Source organism: Ambystoma mexicanum, chromosome 6q, assembly GCF_040938575.1.
Source record: "Ambystoma mexicanum isolate Mex_15411 chromosome 6q, UKY_AmexF1_1, whole genome shotgun sequence".
Taxonomy (NCBI): Eukaryota; Metazoa; Chordata; class Amphibia; order Caudata; family Ambystomatidae; genus Ambystoma; species Ambystoma mexicanum.
Genome location: NC_090937.1, coordinates 727,442,425 through 727,460,462, shown reverse-complemented (window position 1 = coordinate 727,460,462; position 18,038 = coordinate 727,442,425). Strand labels below are relative to the sequence as shown.

General features: G+C 45.3%; 1 protein-coding gene across 1 annotated transcript in view; it reads right to left on the bottom strand.

Annotated features, from left to right (window-relative positions):
* Positions 1–18,038, bottom strand: part of TMEM184C (transmembrane protein 184C) — a 591,213-nt gene that overhangs the window by 140,889 nt on the left and 432,286 nt on the right. The window contains exon 8 of the mRNA XM_069631247.1: positions 6–105. Within this exon, the coding sequence (XP_069487348.1) occupies positions 6–105 (100 nt within the window). The remainder of the gene's footprint in view (positions 1–5; positions 106–18,038) is intronic.

The following is an 18,038-nucleotide window of genomic DNA, read 5'->3' as shown; positions in this document are numbered from 1 at the left end:
TGTACCTGGAGTCCTGTAGCTACAGCTTCAACATTTTTCCATTCCCATGTGTTTGTGTCCGATATCACACCAACTTTGACCAGCAATGCAATGAAAACAGCTTGCCTGTAAAGGACATAAAACTAGAAATTAGCAAGATCACAAATAATCTCCACAATGATTGGCCATTTTTACAGTAAGCAATATTTTAGAATCTCTATTTTCAATTATTCAGAAGACCATTATATACCTGTGACAGTGATTTGTAAACAAGGTTATACTCAACTGCAGTTGGAGGATCACAGAAAATATGTACAGCCTTTTGCAGCTAGACCATTGATAGAGAGCCCTTTGCGATCATTAACACCCTAAACCCATATGGCCACCTTTGTGTCTATTTAGTAGCTGTTCCGGGAGGCACAGGTCCTCTATAGGAATGGCAAAAATATGTGTTCAATGCGATCAGGCACAAAGAAAATGTAATCTGTTCACGTGGCAGTGAAGGTAGAAGCTGGCAACAATTTTATGATCTGCATGGATTCTCTGTAAGGCAGAAACTTTTTGTTTGAAAACATCTTCATATTTGTAGGATCAATCACAGAGCCTAAATATAGTGGGAATCAAAACCTAAAACCATTAAAAGGAGCCACTTGAAATGGAAACCTCCCCTTTTACTACAATGACAGTAAATGAAGTACGAGAAATATCAAAAGTATCACTTTTACAAATTCCCAAAACCTACATTTCCGTTTCCTTCACAAAGAACACAGCTACCTGCAGTGCACTGTGGGTGATTACACAAATGTGGTCCCTTCTTTCGTGCCAGCAGATTAGAGGGACAGCTGTCACCTGTTACCAAAGGCTGAGTTGGGTCATGTATTAAGACGTTTCTGGGGTAAAGGAGACATTACCCATGAACACAATTTCCACTTCCATAAACCACTCTTACACTGCTTAGATTATGAGTGCTACATTTTTGGAATAGTAAAGGTCGATGCTAAAAAGATATTCTGCCGACAACTAGGATTTCCTTGACCTAGAAATTAGGACTACCAGAAGAGGTAATCTCACAGAAAAATCCTGCGGTGGCTAGCCAGCATTTGCATGGCCATTTGCTCATTACAGAGAGCTTGTGTATATGCCCAGTTGACAGAAGCTATCATGGCACACTGGAGAAGATTGTAGGCATGCAACAAGCATCTGATCTCTGCAAATGTGTACCAGATCACCTCATTTGTTCTGAAACAGCAGTTACTGACAATATACGCATGGTTCAGGCCAGGCTTCTTTAAGAGGGATAACAGTACCACACTTTAAGAATGCAAGCCTTCCTTTAAACAACCCTTTTCCTTTGCTTCAAAGAAGTTTGAACATTTCTTTGGCATATACTAGTCATATGTGTAATCTATATGGGATTACAACAGCTGCTTCGTTACCATTCTATTTAGCATGTGATGTTACATAATCAATTTGTCACGCCCCAGAGAAAATTATTAGAAATACTCATGACTTAAGGAATACGATGCGTGGCAGGCAGCTACGAGGGTAGTTTTATATTAATTTAAGAAGTCAAGTTGAAAAAACTACAGGTTAGACAGAACATAGGAGACCACTAGAAATGCAGCTATAATTTGGTGATGTGAGGGATGGGCTGAAAGTTTTAAATTTGAATGCTAGACCTTGACACAGAGCAGGACAGTTTTTGATTAGGAGCAATTAAATGGCATCAAAAGGCACACAATGGCCAGTAATGGCACTGAAAGAAAATTAGCAGTACACCACATCGATTGCGGTAACCTGGAATAGCAATGGAAGCTATTTTGTTGCCAAGCACACAAATGTGCGCGATTTCCAGAAACATGTAGGCGCTAGTGCAGGTGGCTCATCCTACTGAAGAACTTAAAGAAATTGCATTAACAAATTCCTGTGAAAGAAACACGTGCAGCGGCACGTCTATATCATGCCAAGACTATTTGTATCTTGTTATCATGCACCTTCTACGTGAATGACAAAACAAGCCAACACCTCAAACTAAAACGTACTTATTTAAAGAGACAAATATTACTGTAGCGCTTTTAAGGATTTGCTCTTGTGTTATGTTCAGTGCTTGGGTCTTATGTAAAACTGGAGGCTACTGAACCCCCAGAAGGCAGTGGATTATAAACGCCATATCATTTCTTTTTTTTTTTTTTAAGACACCCTACTTCTCAAGAGCACATGGGAATAAGTAGCACCATTCAATCACATAACAGTCTGGAAACAAATGTTCAGAGGAATCAAATAAATGACCATGGCATTTTATAGCTGCGGCCCTATCCAATATTAGGTATAAAAACACAGACATGTGAATTAGAGAGACAAAACATATCCTTTCATATGAAAAGAACACGGTACTCCTGAACACCTTTGTTTTTCAGGGTAGAAATATATATGTTATAGTAAAGAGAAAATCAATTTGCATTGACTTTCCCCAAAATGTATTTGCAAATAACATTTTAATCTGGATGGGCTTTGATCGAAAACTGGAAAGATTCGTTAAACGGTTTAAAAGTTATTAAGAAAACGAAATAAAGCTGTTTTGGGCCAACACCGAATAATTTAGAAAAAAAGGTGCTTCCATTGAAACATGCTGTGTTAAAACCACTGGACAGATTTACACCAAAAAAGAAATCATTTGGGCACAATGTGCTGTAGGTATGGCTTTTGTTGGTTTGGGGGAAAACGTGTAGTTTTTCTGAATAATTTAATGGAGTAGGGCGTGTCCCACCAGGTCCCCAAACACCTTTATATATATATCCCATTGTGTATTGCAGCAGTGAGGCTTTTCACAAATAAAAATTAGCCATTTTTGTTCGATTGATGCAGTCAATTGCGCAGTAATCTAAAAGGAAGCAGAAAAAGAAAAGTGCTCAAAATGATAGTGGACAAGGCCGAAGGTTGCTTACAAGGCAGGGGAATGTGTGCTGCAGCCAAAGTCCAAAGGCAAAGGCCAAAACCAGTGGGCATCTGTATTTCATAATAATTGGCGCCAAAAGGACAGTGGCTACTACTGGAGTATAGTTGGCTTTAGAGAAGGTATCCTGTTATAAAGTTATTCTCTTGTATAAATTGAACATAGATGTTATTATTTGCATGTCATGGATTCTGTTATAGAATCATATCCTTTGCATTCTGTTTGGAATTGTTTTGGTATGAGGAAGGGAATGAGCATGTTAGAGATAGCGATTGTGAACGGAGAAGCTGGATGGGCTGCAGCGATCTTACATCTGTATTTAATAAAGATAATGCATAAAAGATCTACCTAAAGTCTTGCTTCATTATACTTGTGACGAGGATGGGGCTGCAGTCAAGGCCAATGAACATGGGGAAAATCCTATTTAAATAATAGGGAAATGCATGCAGAGTGGACATTTTCGAGGTAAGAGTACCATGAGCAGGGTTTTTGTGAGAAACATTTGAAAGAAGTTGAAATAGAGCTCAATCGGATCGTGAGTCAAGGTGTGATTGCGCAAACAGATGCTTCGGAGTGGGTTAGCCCCATTGTTTTAGTGACCAATGGGGCGATGAGGATATAGATCCAAGGGAAGTCAATAGGAATATTATTGCTGCGAAATGTCCTCCTCTGAAAACTGACTATCTTATTTTGGATTTATCTGGGGCAAAAGTATTTTCCCTTCTCAATCTTAGATCGGCATACCACATTAGATTGCTCCCTGAACCATCTGATCTGACTACTTTCATCACGCTCATGGGTATGTTCAAATGTTTGAGGATGCCCTTCGGTTTGATATCGGCTGCAAGTGTATTCTAGAAGGTGATGCATAGTATAGTTGGGAAGGTCACTGGTATTAAATATTATCAAGATGATATATTGTGATACCATGGTTGATGTGATAACTAGAATATTGGGAGTCATTCAGAGATACAGGTAGCGGGTTGACTTACTTTGGAATCCTATAGGAGAAAGGCACCATGAATGTGTGTCAGGTTGTAAGAGTAGTGTGCAAGAAACTGCTGGCCAAACTGCATGTGAAGGGCTTGTATAGTCAGGATTTCCCGGGGGGGGGGGAATCGATGCAACTATCCAAACGGCCATGAGAGGAGTGGGACTAGCAACACTGGGTGAAAGGAATTGTAAGTTTTTGTAGGACCTGTTTAAAGATGGGAAATTAATTACCTTTGAACAGTGGAAAACAGTATATGGGATATCAAAAGGGCACTTCCTGTTATATGCGGAAAAAAATGGTTAATCGATTGGCCAATATCTGGGATACTATTCCAGAGGAACCACAGGGCAGTTCGGTGATGCAGGTTTTATTGTCATAAGGGGGAAGAGACAGGGAGAATTTCAAGAATGTATAGTGCGTAACAGGAAGCGACAATTGGGGTCAACTATTGAATGAGTTTACTTCTTCCCCGGTTCTGAAAAATGGATAAGCATAGATTAGATTGCAGGGGAAACTGAGTGGGACGGGTGTTGGAGGGTGGGGAAAGAAGTAGAATGTATGTGTGATGGATCACTGGTGTAGTTTTATTGGGTCTGGATTTGTTTTTTACAGTACACATTGATAGTTTGCTGAGTAAAGCTGGAAAGTCATGGCTTCTTTTTGCATGAAAAAATGGAATAAAACGTTTTTTAAAAAAAGATTGCGATTTTGGGATGTAATCAATTGGAACATGAGCACATGAGAATGCACAGTATTGAAGAGGTGCGGGGAGGCTGGACCCACTTTGACACTAGAGAAGTGTAAATTCTGCAAGTCAGAAGTAGATCACCTAGGGTACACATTGTCAGAGGCAGAGTCAAGTCGAAGAGGGTTATAGGTTAAAGGTGCGAATGAAAAGTTTAGAAATACAATAGGTTCGAAACAAAAGGACCGAAAACAAAAAGGTTCGAAATCTTTTGTTTTTTTTAAACTATTTTTTTTTTTTTTTGGAGGGGGTCCCCCCCCTCTCCAACCCCTGGTTTTGTGGTAAAAACCACTTTTTTACCTATACGGAAACCCAAAAATAAATATATATATATATATTTTTTTTTAAATCGAACCTTTTGTTTTCGGTCCTATGTACCCGAACCTATTGCATTCGAACCTTTTGTAATCGCACCTTTAACCGGACACCGTTGGAAGAGCAATGCTGTTAAGGCCATTAAGGAAATGAGTACTTCATAAAACAATATGAAGGTGTCATCATTCCTTGATCTTATAGAAGATTATGGCAAGTTTGTTAGCGGATTAATGAGTAAGACTAGCGAGATCAGGAAGCTCATCAGAAAGGGAGTGGCTTTTGTGGCCAGAGGAGTGCGACAGCGAGTCCAAAGGGGTCAAGGAAGATATTAAAAAGTACAAAATGGATTCAAGGATGAACTTAAGACTGTGGTGTACACGGATGCGTGTGAATTGGGTTTGGGATTTGTTACGATGCAAGAGGATGCTGGGACTGAGAATACTGTAGCATTTGAATCCAGAATGTTCAAGGATGTGGAAAAGTGATATTCAGTGATCGAGCAAGAGGCTTTGGCGGTAGTGTGGGCGATCATGAAGTTTAAGGTTTATCTCTATGGTAGAGCTTTTGTGTTAAGGACTGATCACAAGCCATAAGTTGCAATATTGAATAGGAGGGGCTTGGATGGAGTTTCCAGACAAAAATGTCAAGTGGGTGACAACACTGTAGGGTTTGGACTTTGTTGTTGAGCATGTATCAGGCAGGAGGAATGCAGTTGCAGATTGTCAAGAAATGCATTGGTGGATAATGAGATTGGAAAAGATGTAAGTTTAGGGGATGATATTAAGGACATATTTAATGTGGAAAGTTGTATCAAGGAGGAAGAATGCATCAGGGCATGCAAACAGGATGAGGTGCATCAGGTTAAGAGGCAGTCAAAGAGAAGTGGAGTGGTAATGGTGGGGAAGGAGCCAAATTTGTTCAGGATATCAAGATGTTTAAGCGTGTCAAGGATGAACTGAGTGTATAAGGAGGGCTTGTATGTAGAGGTGAACGGTTGTTACTTCCCGAGGCAATGACAGACATTGTGGTAACGCTGAGTCATAAAGGACACATGGGATATCTAGGACCACATCTGTTATAAGGACAGATTTTTGGTGGCCGGAAATGGACATGTCTATTGAACAGGTGAAGGACTGTGTAGACAGTGACAAAGTATTAAAGACTAGACCTCGTCCATGGAAGAACCTTGTATGCCAATTGATCCATAGGAAGCCATTGCTGTGGATCTGTTGGGTCCTTCGAATTTTGTAGGGGTACGTGATAACTATGTCATAGTTGTCATGGACCTGTTGTCCGGGTGGCCAAAGGTGGGGATTCTTAGGGAAGTTAGGTCTGCCAACGTAATAAAATTCTTGGAAGGTCTGTTTTGGAGGGAAGGATTTCCGTCAAAGATTGTGAGTGACAACAGTCCACAATTCACATCTAGAGATTTTCAAGACTGGCTGAACACTTTGTGCATTGAGCATAAGAGGACTGCTCTGTATCACCTTCAAAGTAATGGTTCGGTGGAAAGGTTTATCCGGACGATAATGGTTGGAATTAGAATATCGGTGAGCATGAATGAAGACTAGAAGGGTGCTTTGATGCATGCAAAGAGTGTTCAAGTACAGGGTCAATCCTCATGGAATGATTGCGGTATCTCCATTTGAGGTGTTCAGGGAATGCACGCCTAATAAGTTATTAACGCCAGGCAGGTTGAGTAAGTCGACAATGGTGGTATTGGATACGGAGCAGATTAGGGATAAGATAAACAGGTGTGGAGAATTGGGGAAGTTCTGCTATGTTTTAGCATGGGAGTGAGCTTGAAAATTGTATTCAAGAGGACAAGATAAAAGTGTTATTAGCAAGGAAAGTGAGGAAGTGTGAGTACTCATACTCAAAGAAAAAGATGGTGAAGAGGGATTATGGAAATGCATTGAGAGTACTCAGGTGAGGTGTGGAAAAAAGAGGGCTGCATGTCTGAGGTAGATCTATCCTATTCTCCATAGAGGCCTGCCAATGCGTGGAGTAGCCGTCAAGGTTTTATTTGCTATCTCTGTTAAGTTCTTCTTTCAATAAGGTTTGTAGTGGAAATAAGGTGAGTTATAATATTATTCTCTTGTATAAATTGTACATAGTTATTATTTGCATGTCAAGGATTCTGTTATATAATCATATCCTTTGTATTCTGGGGGTTGCAGCGGTCTTACACCTGTACTTAATAAAGAAAGATGATATACAAAAGACCTAATTGAATTCTTGCTTCATTATACATAACTTATCAAACGCCTTGAAATTCAGCAGGGATTAAAACAGTGAGATACATCAGCGACATCTACATGGGTGAGGTCTTAGAGTTAAGATGGTCGTCTAGTTGATATATTGTTGGTGACAAAGTAGACTAGCTCCTGCTTTAGGATATATTTTAAGTGTATATATGACATGCATTACTTATCGTAATAGCATTTCTGATGATTGGATCTGCTTAGATTCACATGCTGTGCATATAGTCCAACGTCTAGTGGTAACCGCAGAGTATTGCATCTTGTCTTTCGAGGATCAAAAGGGGACATCGACATGGGCGTGCCTGTAACACTATCCCTAACGTGACGTGTACTGTACCCAAAATACCTCATGCTTCGAGGTCCATCCGATTGTATTTTTTCAGCTGTGAGGGGAAACCTTATGACTATTGTAAGTGATTACAGAAAGAGTGAAGAAGTAGTAAGATGTCTATGTTCCTTCCTTCTGAGCGGTGAGTAAAGGTGGGCGCATGAGAATCTAAGCAGATACAGTCATCAGAAATGCTATTATGCTAAGTAATGCATGTCTTCTGATGCTTGTGAATCTGCTTAGAATCACATGCTGTGCATAGACTAGCGAGCAGTACCTGGAATTGGTGGTGAGATGTGAGAAGGAACAGTAGTGAAAAGGTGTCTTAGTACTGCTTGTCACACCTCTGAATCAGACCTAGAACGAGTGTCTAGGCAATAGTGTTTTGTAAAGGTGTATACAGAACTCCAGGTTGGCGCTTTGCAAATTAACCTGAGAGGAACATTTGCGATGAGTGCTATGGAAGCCCCAATGACCCAAGTAGAGTGTGCTTTAGGCTTGAAGGGCAGATCTCTCTTGGCAAGAGTGTAGCAGAGTGTGATGCAATTAACAATCCATCTTGAGATGGCTCATTTAGAGACAGGGTCCCATTCTCTACCAGCCGCCACTGAAACAACAAACTGGTTTGTTTTCCTTAGCGGCTTAGTTCTTTCCAGATAGTACATGACTGCCCTGCGCACATCCAGTGTGTGTAGGCTTTTTTCCGCCACGTTAGTGGGGTTCTGGAAGAAAGTGGGTAGTTCTATTGATTGGTTCACATGGAACTTAGAAATGAACTTGGGCGCAAACTGTGGGTGAGTGCACAGAACCACTTTATCTCTGTGAATCGTGAAAAAGGGGTCTAGGATTGAAAGGGCCTGTAGTTTGCCGACTCTCCTTATAGAAGTGACTGCAACTAGGAAAGCGGTCTTGTAAGTGAGTGCTTTGAGGCTTGCTTTGTGCATAGGTTCAAAGGGAGACCTCATAAGTCTGGTTAATACCACATTTAGGTCCCATCCGGGAGCCGGGTTAGAAATAGGGGGATGAATTCTCTTAACCCCTTCGATGAAAGCTTTAATTACCTGAATCTTCCACCACGACACCTTCTGCTGGGACGTGGTATAGGCTGAAAGTGCAGTTAGGTGGACCTTCAGGGGGTTAAAAACTAGACCCGAGTCTAGTAGGTGAGTCAGGTAAAGTACAATATGAGTAGGCAAGCAGTCAATTGGATTGATGCTTTCAGAATTGCACTAGATGACAAAGTGTTTCCATTTATTGGAGTAGCAATGTCTGGTGTTTGGCTTTCTTGCTCCTCTAAGTATGTCCATGCATCTCTGAGGAAGTTGGAGATGCCCAAACTCTGACCTCAGGTTCCAGGCCGCTAAGTTGAGAGTCTGCAGGCATGGATGAAGTGTTTCCCCCTTGTACTGAGATAGCATGTTGTATGGGCAAGGCAGTTTCATCGGAGGAGAGAGAGACATTTCCATCAGATGGGAGAACCAGGCTTACAGGGTCCACATCGGGGCCATCAATATCATGGTGACTGGTTCCTGGTGCATCTTGTGCACAATCTTGTTGAGTAGGGGAGTCAGGGGAAAAGTGTAAACAAATTTCTCTGACCATGTTATCCAGAGACCGTTCCCCTTGGATCGGTTCTGAGGGTACCTGGAGGCATAATCTTGGCATTGTGAGTTCTCCAGAGTTGCGAACAAGTCGATCTCTGGGAAACCCCATTCTGCAAAAATGTTGGCGACAATGTCTTTGTGCAGTTGCCATTCACACTCTAAGGGTAGTGGGAAGTCTCTGCTGAGCATGTCTGCCAGAAGATTGAGTTCCCCTGGAACATGGTGGGACAGTAGGAACATCTTGTCTTTTAGAGCCCACTTCCAAATGTTCTGAGACAGTTTGGATAGCCTGTAGAGTGAGTACCCCCCTGTTTGTTCAGGTAGTACATGGTCGTGGTGCTGTCAGTGAGGACCAGTATTGTCTTCCCCTGCAACTGTGCCTGAAAAGCCTTCAGTGCTTTGAACACTGCTAACAGCTCAAACAGGTTTATGTGATTGGATGCTACTGCTGGGGACCAAATGCTGTGCGCCATCTGTTGATGGAGGTGAGCCCCCCACCCCACCCCGTGAAAGATACATCCGTTGTGAGAGTGGCTTCTACTGTGGGGTTGGTGAAGATTTTCCCTTTCAAGAGGTTTTCCCTTGGGCAGCACTCCAGAGAGAGAACGAGGGCTGCCAAGACAACCACTAGATCATTCCATTGTCCGCTGGCCTGACATCACTGGCCATTGAGCCACTCTTGCATGGGGCACATGCGCAAAAGTGTGTGAGGGACTAAATAAATGCAGGATGCCATCATCCCTAGCAGTCGCATGGCCTTGCGTACCGTCACCTCTCAGCTGGCTATATACTGAGGGATCTGAAACAGCATGTTTTGAACCCTCTTGTTGGAGGGGAAGACAAGGTTGTCTTGTGTCCGAATTAGGGCCCCAGAAACTGTTTGACTTGGCTGGACTTCTTCTCGTTGATGGAGAATACCAGACTGAAGAATAAGTCTATAGTCTTTTGAGTGTTAGATAGACATGTTCAGTAGGACTCCCTGCTATTAGCCAGTCGTTGAGGTACGGATATACTGGAATGGATTGCCTGCGCAGGTGAGCTTCTGCAACTGCCAGCACCTTTGTAAACACTCTTGGTGCTGAGGCGATGCTGAAGGGAAGAATCTTGAAATTATAGTGTTTGTCTTCTATCATGAGCCTTAGGTATTTCCTGGGTGCTGGCAACATTGAAATATGAAAGTATGCATCTTTCATGTCCAATGTTGCCATGTAATCACCTTGCGTTAGCAGAGGGATTACTTCTTGCAGCGTTATCATTCAAAACTTTTGTGGTTTGACAAATCTGTACGCAGGGCGCAAGTCTAGCACAGGGAGCATGGTGAGATCCTTTTTGGGTACAAGGAAGAACACTGAATAAATACCCTTGTTTACCTGTAGAATTGGGACGACTTCGATTGCACCCTTTTCCTGCAGGATCTCGACCTCTTGCAGCAGGATTCTGAGGTGTTCCGGTGTTCGACGTCTTGACTTCGGTGGTCTGAATCGAGGTTGCTGGCTGAACTGCACGCAATAACCGTGGGTGACGGTCTTGAGCACCCACTGGTCTGTGGTAATCCCCTCCCATGCGTCTAAGAATTATGCTATACGTCACCCGACCGGGGAGGCATGGGAGTGGGTCCAGATCTGAGAGTCATTTCTGACTGGAGGCCGAGGAGCCTCTAGGGGTGGCATTGCGACCCCTTCCTTTCCTGCGGTGCTGTCCTCTAGGTGGATACTGATTCGAGGCAGCAGACCCTTGTCCTGAGGACCATGTGTCACACGTTCTATATTGGTTATGTGGGGAACGAGAATAGGACTGTCCGTGAAAGGAGTGGCGAGAGCTTCCACCGCTCTTTTCAAAGGGCCTTTGAGTGATCTGGTTCAAAGATTTCAAAGTCTCATGTTCCTTCTTGGCAGTTTCTAGCGCCTCATCTACAGCCTTGCCAAACAGGTTAGACTCCTCCACCGCTTTGTTGATGAGACGCTTGTGTTTCTGGTTTGAACCCAGAGTTCTTTCACCAGGCGTGTCGTTTGAAAAGGGTACCCTGGGTCAGGGTCCTCCCTGCTGTCTCTGCAGCATCTAAGGTGTTTTTAAGGATGTTATGGTTTACTTGCTTACGAGAACGTACTGGTTCGGGGACCTCCTGCAGGCCCTCCTGTACCCGGTTCCACTGAACATCACAATAGCTGGGCAACAGCGTGGTATTGTTGGCAATCCTGGTGGAATATGCTGCCACAGTAGTGACCCGCTTTCCTATGGCATACCGTTTTTTGCATTCCTTGTCCGGCGGCACCTCACCTGTAGACAAAGGCACCCCTGCCCTCTTTCTTGCTGTAGTGACCACGAGAGAATCTGGTGTGGCATGTCCCCAAATATAGAGAGGTTCATTAGGGGAGGGGCAATGTGCCGTTTAATGGAGTTAAGTAAAGGGATAGCCTGGCTGGCAGGAGGCTTCTCTCTTAAAACATCCTCCACGAAATCTGAGTCTTGCACAGCCTCTTGCGTGGCTATTTGGAAATGTTCAGCTGCTTTTTTCAGAATGGCGTTAAACGCCATCTGGTCATCTGTAAGAGATGCCTGATGTAGAGGTGGGGAGGAGGGAGGATCCATGCATATGGTTCAGGATCCAGGGTATGGGTAGGTGACAACCATGGTGGGTTGTCCACCGGTGGCTTATCCCCCCCAATCTGGGGCCTGGTCAGTGGGATCCTTAAAGGGATCATCCTCTTGTAAATAGGGGTCATGAGGAATCTCCTCTTGATCTGTCAGGTCAAAGACCTCCTCATGAAGTGGGCAAGAGGTTCTATGGAATTTGGCCAGCGTGGGGTAAAGGTCTTCTTCACTAGGCCTTTTGGGCGTGGTGAACTTTTCTGAGAAGTCCACAAACTTTGCAAGCCAATCATACACCCTTCAAACTTTTCCCTGGTCCACAAAGAGGAGCCAGAGGGTCAAGAGGGGGGAAAGGGCTCCTCCTGGGGATCTACTTGCCTAGAACGCCGAGATTTATCTGAGAGAGTTTTGGATAAATGCTTGGGACTCTCAGAGTAGTCTTTCTGCCTTTCCTGGTGTGTGGACGTGTCTTTCGACCTGTCTTTGGGCTTACTGGCCACCAAAACGATCTTTGCCAGACTCTCGCGGATGTTCAGCATCTGTGGGAGGGGTTTAGGCCGTTCAAGCGGCTTCGCCGTAGATTTCGATGTTGCTGGAACTTTATGCGTCGGCGTGCTCTTAGGAGGCGTCTCAACGGCCTTGTGACTTTTGGTGCTGGCGCCCTTGTCGGTGGAGTGCCCCAACGCATGCCGCTTACACGGTTGCGGGCATGGCTGCCGACCGCGTGGATCGGCGGGTGCCGTCGAGGAGCTTGGCATACCTGTTGGCGCCCTGTACCGTTTCGACAGATCAGTCGAGGCGGTACTGGGGGTTGTGTGCTTGCTTCTATGAGTAGCGGGTGCGTCTGTGCCGCTGGGGTGTACATTCCCAATAGCAGAACTATCGTCCTACCTGGTGGAGCCGGGGACGGACAGTTCAGAGCGCGGTTGCTCCAATGAAAGGTTGATGGCATCCGTATCAGAGCCATGGCCGTCGCTCAACTCCTCGTCACTCTCGGCGCCTATGGCGGTGGGGGAGCTACCATTGGCCTGCATCCTGGCGTAGGCCGCCCACTGTTTAACTCGACTCTCCTTGATAGTATTACGACGCAAGAGCTGAGAAGACCAACAGGACGCCTCTTGGTGATCGCGAGGGAGATACTTATTGCACCACCAGTGCAAATCCTTCCAGGGGTACTTGCCTTTACAGGAAGGGCCAAAATTAAAAATGGTGTCCTGTCCATAGCTCAGGTGTATTAAAGAGACAGCAAAAACAAAGGGCCAAGGAGAGGGGAGAAGGAAAGACATTGTTGAAAAAAAATAGAGACCCTCCCCCCCAGGCCCTAATCTCCCTACTGTATAGGCCGGCCAGAAGGTCCGGCCACGAGGTCCACAGCGTCGACCCGAGCGCCAACCGTCGAAGTCTGTTCTTCCGCTGTCTCCGGCAGTGGTTGAGAAGTAATTGTCGAAAAGGGGACGAATAATATATAAACGACCAGATGTCGTGGAAAGAATATAATTTAGCAATTTGTAAGCACTCCGCATAAGGCGACCAGCTACCTGGGCAGAAAAAAACAAATCTGAGGGACCATGATCCTCGAAAGACAAGATGCAATACTTTGCAGTTACAACTAGATGTCAGACTATATGCACAGCATGTGATTCTAAGCAGATTCACAAGCATCAGAAACATGAGAATGCATTACTTACCGTAAAAGCATTTCTGATGGTTGTATCTGCTTAGATTCACATGCTGTGCATAGGTCCGACATCCAGTGGTCACTGCGGAGTATTGCATTTTGTTTTTCGTAGTCGAAAAGGGGACGTCGACAAGGCGTGTCTGTAACACTATCCCTATAGTGACGTGCGTTGTACCCACAATCCCTCACGCGTCGAGGTCCCTCTGTTTGTATTTTTCTGCCCTGAGGGAGCCTTTTAGACGTGAGTGAGTACAGAAAAGAGAGAAATATAGAAAAGGATGTCTATGTTCCTTCCATCCGAGCGGGGAGGAAGGGTGGGCGCATGTGAATCTAAGCAGATACAACCATCAGAAATGCTTTTACGGTAAGTAATGCATTCTCTTCTGATGTTTGTTAATCTGCTTAAAATCACATGCTGTGCATAGACTAGCGAGCAGTACCCGGAGTTGGCGGTGGGTTACGAGAAGGAACAGTAGAGAAAAGATGTCTTAATACTGCTTGGCCCACCTGGGAGTCAGATCTAGAGTGTGCATCTAGACAGTAGTGTTTTGTAAAGGTGTGCACAGAACTCCAGGTAGCCGCTTTGCAGATGGACTCAAGGGGAACATTTGCAATGAACGCTATGGAAGCCCCAGTGCCTCGAGTGGAATGTGCTCTTGGCTTGAAGGGTAGTTCTCTCTTAGCAAGAGTGTAACAGAGAGTGATGCATTGAACAATCCATCTAGATATAGTGGACTTTGAAACTGCATCTCCTTCTCTTCCTGCTGCCACAGAGACAAAGAACTGATTAGTCTTTCTCAGTGGTCTGGTTCTTTCCATGTAAAACATGACAGCTCTGCGTACATCTAGTGTATGCAGACTTTTTTCTCCCAAGCTGGAAGGGTTTTGAAAGAACGTTGGTAGTTCTATTGACTGGTTTACATGAAATTTCGATATGAATTTTGGTGCAAACCTAGGGTGTGTGCGTAGAACGACCTTATCCTTGTGAACTGTTACGAAGGGGTCTAGTACAGAAAGAGCCTGTAGTTCACTTACTCTCCTAATGGAGGTGATAGCTATTAGGAAAGCAGTCTTAAGAGTGAGGTCTTTAAGAGTTGCCTTGTGCATCGGTTCGAAAGGAGGGCCCATGAGTCTAGAAAGTACCACATTTAAGTCCCATTCGGGAGCTGGGTTAGCTATCGGAGGGTGTATTCTCTTTACCCCCTCCATGAAGGCCTTGATAACTGGTATTTTCCACCACGACACTTTAAGTTGGGAAGTGGTGTATGCAGAAAGTGCCGCTAGGTGGACTTTAATGGAATTGAACACTAGACCTGAATCCAGTAAATGGTTCAAGTACAGAACAATGTTAGTGGGAGAGCAGTCAACCGGGTTAATGCTCTTACCTTTACACCAGATGACAAATCTTTTCCACTTGCTAGAATAGCAGTGGCGAGTATTAGGTTTTCTGGCTTCCCTGAGGATGTCCATACATTTCTGTGGGAGTTGTAAATGTCCAAATTCTATGATCTCAGGAGCCAGTCTGCTAAGTTCATGGTCTGAGGGCATGGATGCAGTGTCCTGCCCTTGTCCTGTGACAGCATGTTGTACGGGCAGGGAAGTTTCACTGGGGGAGATAGGGACATCTCCATCAAGTGAGCGAACCATGGCTGCCGGGCCCACATTGGGGCCACTAGTATCATGGTAACTTGCTCCTGGTGCATCTTGTGCACCACTTTGTTGAGAAGGGGAGTCGGGGGGAAAGGCGTAAACAAATTTCCCTGACCATTGAATCGACAGACCGTTCCCCTTGGACTGGTTCTGGGGGTACCCGGAGGCATAACTTTGGCATTGTGAGTTCTCCAGAGTTGCGAACAGGTCTATTTCCGGGAATCCCCATTGCGTGAAGACGTCTAAGACGATGTCTTCGTGCAATTGCCATTCGTACTCTTCGGGCAGGGGGAAGTCTCTGCTGAGTTTGTCTGCTAGCAGATTGAGTTCCCCTGGTACATGTTGTGATAGTAGGAACATGTTGTGTTTGAGAGCCCACTTCCATATATTCTGGGACAGCTTGGACAGTCCTGGAGAGTGAGTGCCCCCTTGCTTGTTGAGGTAGTACATGGCTGTGGTGCTGTCTCTGAGGACCATCACTGTCTTTCCTTGTAAGTGTTCCTGAAAGGCTTTCAGTGCTTTGAACACCGCGAGTAGTTCCAGCAGGTTTATATGCTTGGATGCTAAGCTCGGGGTCCACACTCCGTGAGCAGTTTGATGGGATAGGTGAGCCCCCCATCCTGTAAGGGATGCGTCCGTGGTAAGAGTGGCTTCCACTGCGGGTGTGGCAAAAGTTTTCCCTAATAACAGGTTTTCTTTTGTCCACCACCGTAGCGAGAGAACCAAGGCCTGCGAGACCACCACTAGATCGTCCCATTGCCCGCTGGCCTGACACCACTGGCTGTAAAGCCACTCTTGCATTGGGCGCATGCGCAAGCGCGCGTGAGGTACCAAATAAATACATGACGCCATCATCCCTAGCAAGCGCATTGCTTTGCGTACCGTCACCTCTCCACCTGCCACATAATAGGGGATCTGAAACAGCATGTTTTGGACCCTCTCGTTGGAGGGGAAGACGAGGCCGTCCTTTGTTCGAATCAGAGCCCCTAGGAATTGTTTGATTTGGCTGGGGTCTAAACTGGACTTCTTTTCGTTGATTGAGAAGCCCAGTTGGGACAAAAGGTCTACGGTCTTTTGGGTATTGGAGAAGCATGTTTCGAAAGAATCCCCTGTTATGAGCCAGTCGTCGAGGTAAGGGTATACCGGGATGGATAACCTGCGCAGGTGGGCCGCTGCCACTGCCAGTACTTTCGTAAATACCCTTGGAGCAGATGCTATCCCGAAGGGTAGTACTCTGAACTGGTAGTGTTTGTTCTCTATCTTGAACCTGAGGTATTTTCTGTGCGCTGGCAACATTAAAATATGAAAGTATGCATCTTTCATGTCTAGTGTTGTCATGTAATCCCCCTGTGATAACAGTGGGATTACTTCCTGCAAGGTCACCATATGAAACTTTTGGGGTTTGACAAACTTGTTCGCTGGGCGCAGATCTAATACAGGGCGCATGGTTAAATCCTTTTTGGGTACAAGGAAGTACACTGAATAAATACCTTCTGTTACCTGAGATAGGGGGACAGCCTCTATAGCTTCTTTTTTCAGTAGCTCTTCTACTTCTTGAAGAAGAATAGTGAGGTGTTCCGGTGTCATGCGTCGGTTCCGTGGGGGTCTGTACTTCGGGGAACCGTTGAATTCGATGCAGTATCCGTGGGCTATGGTGGATAATACCCAGCGGTCTGACGTTATTCCCTCCCATGCTGAAAGGAACGATGTTAGCCGGCCCCCGACCGGTGATGCATGGGAGGGGACCCGAATCTTCGGGTCATTTGTTGGTATTGGGCGTGGAACCTTTGGGGCTGGAGCCGCGACCTCTTCCTTTGCCACGACGTTGGCCTCTTTGACTGAACTGGGTGCTTTGGTTAGAGGGCCAGTTGGTAGCAGAGTAAAATTGCTGTTGGCTTTGCTGCTGGCGTTGGCCACGAAAGGAGCGTCTATTGCCATAGCTGCGTCTGTTAGGGGGCCTAGAAATTTGGTCAAGAGTCTTGATGGTATCAAACTCTTTCTTCGCATGTTCTAGGGCCTCATCAACTGCTTTCCCAAACAGATGTGTTTGTTCTATGGGCTTATTTATCAGGGAAGCCTGGGTTTCCGGCTTAAATCCCGAATTGCGCAGCCAGACATGGCGTTTGAGAAGTATTCCCTGAACCAGGGAACGGCCAGCCGTCTCTGCGGCATCTAAGGAGTTCTTTACGATGCCCTGGTTTACAAGAGTTCCCTCTGAGATTATAGCTAGCAGGCGTGAACGCAGGGGTTCTGGTGCGTCCTCTGCTTCGCTGCGCAGCTTGCTCCACTGTGCATCTGCGTAGCTAGCTAGTAGGGAATTGTTATTTGCAATCCTAGTTGAGAAGGCGGCGGAGGTCGTGATTCTCTTCCCAAGTGCATAGAGCTTCTTGCCCTCTTTGTCAGGTGGTGCCTCACTAGTGGATAGTGGTACCCCCGCTCTTTTTCTTGTATTAGTAACTACAAGGGAGTCCGGAATAGAATGTCCTCTGATGTACAAAGGGTTAGAGGACGAAGGGCTGAAGAGCTTTTCTATCCGAGGGTTGACCCCTCTGACTAAGGCCGGATTGGAAAGGGAAGGAGTTATTCTTCTCCTTATAGAAGCCAGGAGCGGAATAGACTGACTAACTAACCGGGGCTTTTTCTTTAATAACTTTTTCTACAAAGTCTATGGGCCTCATCACGACTTTGGCGGTAACCCTTAAATCCGGCGGTAGCGCTATTACCGCCGGATTTAAGGGTCCGCCGAAGCAGGACTTCGGCGGATTTCTCCCCAGCTCTGAGCTGGGGGGAAATCCGCCGAAAATTTGCGTTATTACCGCCGGCGGGAAATCCGCCGGCGGTATTAGCGCGGAATTTCCCCATGGAGCCCAATGGGGAATGGGGCATTCCCGAATGGGCTCAATGTGGAATGGGGATTGACATTACCGCCGAACTCGTGA